At 59.1% G+C, this 8,486-nt stretch overlaps 1 protein-coding gene across 1 annotated transcript; it reads right to left on the reverse strand.

The window, feature by feature from the left end:
• Positions 1-1,684: 1,684 nt before the first annotated feature.
• On the reverse strand, positions 1,685-7,411 carry SLC7A4 (solute carrier family 7 member 4). The gene is made up of 4 exons (XM_044444251.1): positions 6,430-7,411; positions 5,206-5,882; positions 4,753-4,861; positions 1,685-1,948 (listed from the first exon to the last, which is right to left on the reverse strand). The coding sequence occupies exons 1-4, from the start codon at positions 7,409-7,411 to the stop codon at positions 1,755-1,757; spliced, it is 1,962 nt and encodes a 653-aa protein (XP_044300186.1). The 3' UTR covers positions 1,685-1,754.
• Between the last annotated feature and the right edge of the window lie 1,075 nt (positions 7,412-8,486).

The following is an 8,486-nucleotide window of genomic DNA, read 5'->3' on the forward strand; positions in this document are numbered from 1 at the left end:
CTCCCCTGGGGAACAGCTGCGTAACTTGAGTGCTTCTCCCAATTGCGTGCTGGTTAGAAATGCCGAGAGCTGCTGCCCAGCCTGCCCTGGTGGGCACCTGGTTGGGGAAGGCCACCTTAGAAAGACCGAGATAATGCCCAAATTCTGTGCCGCAGTGCCTGCTACAAAGCACACGGTCCAGCGTGCACTGTGGGCATTTAGGTGCCACAGAAGCGGCGGCGTCGTAAAGGAATGAGTCGCTGCGTGGCCCTGTGTCTTCCTGGCAGCCTTGTGGACAGCAGGGCAGTGGCTGCGCCCGGTCCTTCCTGCCACAGGCAGCGCAGTGTCTCTCGAAGCGGGCCGGCCGCTCGAGTGCGTGCTTGCAAAAGCAGAGGCCGGGGTGGAGGATCCGTAGGGCAGGCAGTCTATTCAGAAGCACCTCTGTTGCCTTTCCATGGAAACACCTGCTGGGCTGCTGCTTTGTACATGCTAAAATTAAACGGTTCCAAGATGAGAGTGTGCTTCAAAATTTAATTCAGCTATTCCAGGGTGGGAAATGCGGATGGTGTGCTTTAACATGGAGTCCTGCACTGAGCTGGGTTTGGCTTGATGGCCTCTGGCCTCTGGCCCCGCCCAACTCTGCTGTTCAAAGATGTTAAGACTGGGCTTATAACATCAGAATGTGTCCGGCGTTTGTACATCCCGGCCCTCTCTGCGTGGCTGGAAGGGAACAGCCTGCCATCGGAGGGAACACCGGGACCGGTTGGCGTCCTCGCAGTGAACTGGAGCAAGGAGGCGGCTTGTGCTTTGGCGGTAGGGTGGGAGCCACAAAGGAGGGCAGGTGAAGGCGCAGCTGTGCTTCAGCACTTGGCGAGAGCAGGGCTGGGGCCCCAGCACGGCCTGGAGAACCTGGCTGCCCATGCACGCCAAGCTCCTGCAGCCAGCGGCGCATGCTCGGTGCATGGCAGCCTCAGCCAGGCGGTGCCCAGACAGCCGGTCCAAGCGGCTCGCCCCCTCCACTGGCATCGGGCACGGCCCACAGGGGGGTTGTTCTGTGGGTCCCATTTACCTGAATGGGGCCGCACCACAGAACTTGAGGCCGTTCGCCTCAGCTCTCGGCCCCGCTCTCCTGGGCTTGCACAGGAAGCAAGAGAGACCGTCCCACTGTGGGCCCACGCCGTGTCGCACTTAGGCTGCGGGGACAATATACTTGTGCGCAGAGGACGCCTTCAGCTAAATACCAGCACTCCTGCCTAGTTGAGGTCTGGGAACCAAATTCAACCCGCCACCCCTTCTCTTCCCTCTCCCTGAGCCTGTGCTTTGGAGGAGCCCACCAAAGTGGGTTCCTCCAGAAACTCTAGTTTGGACCACCCCAGAACAATCCCAGCAGGCTGCTCTCCTTTTGCTCAAGCCCCCATAATGCCAGTGGCCATGCCAGGGCAGGATCCCGGAGGAAGGCGGCAGGAACAAGCAGATGGCAGGAAGCGGGGGGAGGGGGTGCTTTGCCGGTGGTCACTCACTGTGGATCAATGCCTGACTCCAAGCCAGAGGGGAGGAGAGGCCGGGCAGTTTCCAAGAGAGGTCCAGCTTTGCAGCAACAGAAATGGGACCAAGCACAGACATGGAGGAAGGCGTCTCTGCCCAACTGGTGGGGGCTTGCCGCATCCACAGGCTTCCTGGCTGGACCGGGTGGTGGCTCCTCTCTCTGCCCAAATGCTGCAGAAAGGTGGGCTGGGGGGACAAGGGGAGGCACTCCTCCGGCTTGGCCTGCCCACTCATCTCTTGGCCTGCTCTTCACCTGTCTCCTCCAGCCCCTGTGAGGGCTGTGGGCTGGGCTGCACGGTCTGGACCGTCTCTTCCAGGCTGCTGCTTGGGAAGACCACGTAGCGGGCGCTGATGGTCTGTGGCTGGGACTCCCGCATGTTCTCCTTGCTGTGCCAAATGCCATAGCCAAAGTAGACCAGCAAGCCTGGAGGTGGAGAGGAAAAGCAAGTTCAACAAGAACCTGAACCCGTGGCCTGGAGTTACGCGGGGCCTTCTGTGCAGCACACTGGGCCAGGCGTCCACGCTCAAGCATCATCCAGAGGGCAAGCAGTGCAGTGGACAAGCCTGTGGTGGCATCAAACTATTTAGGGTGCTTAAAACCCAACGGGATTGTGAGGCGCTCCAAAGGGATCTTTCCAAGCTGGGAGAGTGGGCACCCAAATGGCAATTTCAGTCCAATGTAAGCACACTGGGGTGACGAATGCCAGCCTCAGGTATACGCTAATGCCGTCTGAGCAGAGACCGAGCAAGAAAGGGACCCTGGGGTGGGTAGAGGTGGAGAGCAGAAAACAGAACTGCCAGGATCTGACTTCCCCTGTACAAATATTTGGTGTGACCACACTCGGAATATTATATTCGGTTCTGGTCACCATACTTGAAAAAAGGGTATTGAGTTGGAAAGGTACAGACAAGGATAACAAAAAGGATCAAGGGACTGAAGTGGCTGAAGAACATCTGTGACAATGGGAACTGCCCAGCTTAGAAAAACGGTGAGGAAGGGGCGACAGGGCAGAGGTTTGAAACAATGCCTGGAGTGGAGGAGGTGGAGAGGGAGGCATTTTCTCCCTCTCCCCTCGCACTCAAACCTGGGGTGATCTCATGAAGCTCACGGGTGGGATGGGCAGGACAGGTAAAAGGAAGCACTTCTTCACACTGCCAGGGGAAGTGGTGACGGCCACCATTCTGGATGACTTTAGAAAGGACTGGCAGCTTCATGAGGGAGGTGGCCATCCAGGCAAGCCAAGCACTTCCTCCTCTCCCAGGGATGGCCTGCCTGCACACACCGGTTGCTGAGGCCTCACGCCCATCCCGCTGGGGACCCTGTGGGCAGCAGCTTCGCCACCGGGAGCACGGAGCAGGCGCTGCTGGACTGCTGCTGTTCGTTCATGCTCTCGTGCTGATCCTGTTCTTGGCTCGCACCAGCCCTTTTCTTCTGTACACGGTGCAATGCTCCTTGCACAATGCTCAGCATGGCAGGCAGGCATAGCACGGGTACAGTACTAACATGCCTACTATTTGCGTGTAGGGAAAGATGCTTTGATCAGTAGGCTCACTAGGGGATTCGTGTAGGCGCAAATGGTGGCACGTCACTCCAGGAGCCGTATTCGTCGTACCTACACGCCTCTGCGTTCACTTCAGTCACGATGATACTGCAGCAAAGAAGCTCTCAATATAAACCATGTAAAGCACAAGGGACGGTCTTCAGGAGAAACATCTCGCTGGAGTATTCTTGGCAATACAATCAAGCAGTGCAGCACCTTTGAGTATCTTGGAGTAGCTGCCATGGAGGTTCTGAATTGGACAGCTCACCTTGCAACAGTTAAATCCTCAGCATTAGGGGTGGTCGGGTCAGTTTTACACTTTTTCTATACAAAGGGCAGATGCTTGATTGACCCGACACTGAAATTATTTCTAAGCCAGGTTGTCCCTCATCTCCCACTTGGGGCCAGGAGGAGGCTAATCTGGAGGCAATCCAAAACCAACTTCAAGGCAAATTCTAGCCCTCCCCAGGAGTAATTCTCTTCCCTGATGAGAGCTGAAGTGGAACTTCACTTCGTTAGGACTTGGGTACACCTGGTAGTTATAAAATATTGGAAAAGAATAATTTTTAAAATTCCAGTTCTACAAGGCACCAAACAGACAACTGGTCATTCTAGATCTAGCTTTTAGGCCAATAGCTCCCGTTATAGGGATCCTTCACTGCTTTGCATTTTCAAACAATGCAAACAGCACTTTGGGGATCCTTCTTTGGACCCCCTTGCCCAAGGAAGTGAGGGGGTGGCTACGGGAGGGGGGCCTTTCTGGCTGTAGCACTCCAGTTTTGGAATGAGCTTTCCCGGCTCCTTCTCTGTACTTTTTTTGGTACCACATGAAGGACTTTCTATTTCCCATCATTTTAACAGCTGAATGTTTTAGCTTTGTTTTTATATGTTCTGTTTTACTCTGAAGAGCTGCTGTGTTTCTATGCTGAATAGTAGCAATTGCAACTGCCATTACAATTTTGTTCTTTTATGTTAATGTTCTGTGTGTGTTTCTAACTTTTGCTTAGTTCTAACCTTTGTTAATGGCCCAGAGAGCCTCAGCTATTGGGCAGTAGAAAAATGAAGGTAAGTAAACACTAGAGAGGGAGGCCAGTGTGGCCCCTGTAGGAAGGGGAAGCCTGCAGAAGCTCCCCCAAGAACGCCCCCCCCCCCACCGCAAGCTGTGAAGGACCAGGAGCAGGCCACTCTGCAGGCGGGTGCTTTGGACGGCCCGGGATGATCTCGCAGGAGCCGTTCACGAATCAGCATTAGCGCAAGCCCATGGCTAGTGGATTTCGGGCATTACTCGCAAGGTGCCATATCAAGGGCACCATGCCAGGCAGCTGCGGGAAGAACCCTGAGCCCAGGAGGTGACGGGCATCCACTGGAAGGCAGGGAGAGGGTGGCACCTGGGGTTGCCTCTGTGCTTCCCCCACCATCCAAAACACTTCACTGGTTGAGTTTGGCCGCCTAAGTGTTTTCCCCCCTCATGAGGAGGAGGGCGGAGGCCTGCTGGAGTCCTTCACGGAGTGGTGGTGCCTTGCCACTCCCTCCCTGCCCTGGGCACGTGGCCCCTGCCAGCACCTGCTCCAAAGCCCGTTTCCGTCCGTGCGCTTGCAGCGGGCACGCAAAGAACTCTGCCAGACCGAGGGCGGGGGGAGGGCCGGCAGGGGTGCGGCCCCGAGCCAGAACCGCGCCCGCCACTCACCTGCAGCCAGCCAGACCGAGAAGCGCAGCCACGTCATGTAGTGCAGCCTCAGCATCAGGTAGATGTTGATGAAAATGCTCAGGGCGGGAGTCAGGGGCACCAGCGGCAGCTGGAGAGGAAGCACAGGCAAGGGGATGAGGCCACGCAGGCAGGATGGGGCCCTCTGTGAGGGCTGGCGAAGGGGGCCGGGCCCCACGAGGGCTGCACGCGGACCGTCCTGCCTGGCAGGCCAACTGACTGGCTGTCAAGACTGGCAGCCCCAAGCGCCAGCAGCCATGGGCAGGGCAACCGGCGCAAAGCACATTCCTCAGACCGGTTTTGGGCAGCCTCCCCGCACAGCCCAGTCGCTTCCCGGGAACGGCCGGGCCACCTGAGGAGAGGGTGCATCCAGGCGGCGGGAGGGGCAGGGCCTCGCTTGACCGGGCCTCACTCCTTGGGCGCCGGCCCCCTCACCTGGAAGGTCTCGGTGCTTTGCTGTTGCTCATGAACGCTGATGAGCAGCAAGCTGAGCACGAAGGCCAGGCTGAAGAGCAGGGCCAGCAGGGCGTAGCTCCAGGTGGGCAGGTGGAGCTGGTCCCTCCCGAACACCAAGATGGACGACAGGCAGAGGGCGGACACCATGAGGACGATCACAGCCACCGTGACCACTTCCCCCGGGTAGAAATCGCCGAGGAAGTTCAGGTAGGGCTCGAAGGCCGCCTTCAGCTGCCCCGGCTCCCGCAGGTGCTGGACCTTCTCCTTGCTCACCAGCTGCAGCTTATCAGAGAAAGACTCGTACTCCTTCGGCTCAGCGGCACCAGTGCCTTCGGCAGGGGCCGGGCCCGCCTCGCCTCCCCCAGGGGGGCCGGGGGGGCGTCCCTTGGCCCGCTGGAAGCGCAGGATGATGACGCTGGCGGCCACGAAGGTGTACGCCAGCAGCGTGCCGATGGACAAGAACTGGACCAGGGCCTCCAGGTCGAAGATGAGGGCCAGGGCGGACATGAGGATGCCGAAGACGGCGATGGCCACCATGGGGACCTGCGTGCGGGGGTGCACGCGGGAGAAGACCTGGAAGAAGAGCCCGTCCTCAGCCATGGCGTACACGATCCGGGGCAGGGAGAAGAGGTTGCTGAGCAGAACCGTATTCATGGCTGCCAGAGAAAGAGGGCACAGGTGAGAGGCGCACCTGCCCACCTGCTGCCTCCCAGCCGAAAGCTGCTTCAGCAGAATCCCACTGCAGACAGAAGAACGCAGGAAGCTGCTTCCCCAGCCCACTTCCACACAGGATGCTGCAGCCCCGGGCCAAACTGCCCCAGAGGGGCTGGGGAGCCACGGACGGACCAGGGCAGGCAGGCAAGCCATTCAGGGGGTGGTGGGGCCTCCATCAGCCTGAGAGCCAGTCTGGGGTCAGATAAACTCTCAGAGGCTGCCCTCGGGTAGCAAGTGGGGCTGAAGGCAAAGAGGTGGGGGGAGACATACCAGAGGAGCCCGCCCATTCTGGCTCCTGCAACCGGTGAGGAAGCTTCAGGAGGGGCACTGCAGCCCTTCTGAACAGGGCAAAAAGCCTGCCAAGAAACCCGGCAGGTGGGTGGGCCTGGCTCTTCGGGGAGCCACGGAGCTATGGACTGGGGCCCTGGAGGAGAGCAGGCAGGGGAGAGGCATGAAGGCCATCCCACCCCAGACGCCCCCCAGACTTACCGCAAATGGAGCCGGCGGCCACGATGAAGCCGGCCCAGGCGTAGCCCCTCCGATAAAAGGCATCCGCTAGGGCAGAGTCGGGGTCCAGGGAGTGCCAGGGCACCATCAGTGTGAGGACCACGGACACCAGGATGTAGGCGCCCATGGCCAGGCTCAGCGCGACGGCAATGGCCCGGGGGATGGCCCTCTGGGGGTTCCGGGCCTCCTCACTGCACGTGGCAATCACGTCGAAGCCCACGAAGGCGTAGAAGCAGGTGGCAGAGCCAGCCATGACCCCTGAGATGCCGTATGGGGCAAAGCCCCCTTCTTCTGCACCCCAGTTTTGGGGCCTGGCCAGGGTGGCCCCCACCACGAGAATGAAGAGGATGACGCCCATGCTAATGGCAGAGAAGACGTGGTTCACCCAGGAGGAGATGCGTGCTCCGAAGGAGATGAAGGCTGTTGCGACGAGCAGGATGCCAGACGCCAGGAAGTCGGGGTAACGGGCCAGGAATGGGACGTGCCAGGCCCCGACGTGGGTCTCTGTGAAGTTCTTGATCCTGTGGTCGAAGATGGCATCCAGGTAGCCACTCCACGCTCGGGCCACAGCCGCTCCGCCAATCATGTACTCCAGGATGACGTTCCACCCGATCAGGAAGGCCCAGATCTCGCCCATGGAGACGTAGGTGAACATGTACGCTGAGCCCGTCTTGGGCACGTGGGCGCCGAACTCGGCATAGCAGAGGGCCGCCAGCAGCGAGGCCACGCCGGCAACGATGAAGGAGAGGACGATGGCGGGCCCGGCAGTCTCCTTGGCAACGGTGCCCGTCAGCACGTACAAGCCGGAGCCTACCATGCCGCCAATGCCGAGCAGGGCCAGGTCCACTGTGGTCAGGCACCGGTGCAAGGGCGTCTCCATCATGTTGTCCTCCAGGGTCTTCACCCGGCTGAGCTTCTGGCAGAAGCGGGCCAGGGCCTCAGGGCGAGGCCAGAGGCTCACCATCTTGGTCCTCCTGCCTTCCCACAGGTGCAGCGGAAAGGCCCAGCAGCCTCAGCCTTCTGCTCCAAAGAGGAAGGAAAACACTGTTAAAGCCACCCTGGCCGTCTGGCCAGCTCTGCCATAGCAGCAGCCTGTTGGGCTGGGGCAGAAGTCGGTTTGGAGAGCGAGGGACGTGGGCAGGGAGGGAAGAGATGCTCACTCGGGGAAGCATTTGGCTGCTTGGCCTGTTGGGAACAGGAGCAAATTATTGCCCTGAAGTGCCTGCCAAACCGGTTTCCTTTCAGGAAAGCAAACTGCTCGAAGGGCTGCTGTCCTTCTGGCATGTGTTCTAGCTGCTTGTGCAAAGCCGTGTACAGAGGGGAGAAGGCGGCATTTCTGCTCCTGGACTGTTCGGGCAGCGCCCAGCCTCCCTGTCACCTCCCCAAAACACATTCTCAGTATCCAGGCTTGACCTAGACACACGAGAAATTGCACCTCTGAGCATATTTAGAGTGCGCTTCCTTCCATCAGCAGTGTGCCCCTACCTACCTCCACGCACCAGGGTCAGACAGAAAGATCCCCCAGCCTCTGCAGAGGTTCCAGATCTCTGGACACAGCCGCCGCACCCCAAAGGACTGGCGACTGCCCCTCATCCCACTCTCCACAGCGCAGCTCATCCAGCTTTTCAGGAGTACCAGGCACCTGCCACCATTTCACAGCCCCAAACAGGATCATGTGTCTGTCTTGCCCCATCACTGCCTGAACCAGCCACAGAGCCCTGTTGCTGGGAGCTCTTTTCCAGTCGCTCTGCAGCATCCCGTCCCCTGTTTGCTGCTCGGCTGGGTTTAAAGGAACAGCATCTTTGGAAGCCATTGGCCTGAGTCCTTGGGCTTTCGCGTGTAAGTATCCATACAGCTACCCCACGGATCTGAAACTTCCAGACCCTAGAAGAGGGGGCTGAAACTTGCAGGACTGCACCCCGAGGCATGCCTGTGCACGCTGGACTGGTTTTTTAAAAACGCATGTCCACAAAGGCACAAACAGGGGCAGTGGCTGACCTGGGGAGATGCGTCATGGAACCAGGTAAGTGGGGACCTGG

Source organism: Varanus komodoensis, unplaced genomic scaffold (assembly GCF_004798865.1).
Source record: "Varanus komodoensis strain SLA01 unplaced genomic scaffold, ASM479886v1 scaffold44_3, whole genome shotgun sequence".
In the NCBI taxonomy this organism is placed as follows: Eukaryota; Metazoa; Chordata; class Lepidosauria; order Squamata; family Varanidae; genus Varanus; species Varanus komodoensis.

What these genes read in the sequence shown, in the direction of transcription:
- SLC7A4 (XM_044444251.1), bottom strand. Translation starts at nt 7,411, where the DNA reads ATGGTGAGCCTCTGGCCTCGCCCTGAGGCCCTGGCCCGCTTCTGCCAG. An exon ending in GGCCGCCGGCTCCATTTGCG is followed by an intron (nt 5,883 to 6,429) that starts GTAAGTCTGGGG and finishes TTTCTCTGGCAG; the next exon opens with CCATGAATACGGTTCTGCTC. An exon ending in AAAGCACCGAGACCTTCCAG is followed by an intron (nt 4,862 to 5,205) that starts GTGAGGGGGCCG and finishes CTTCCTCTCCAG; the next exon opens with CTGCCGCTGGTGCCCCTGAC.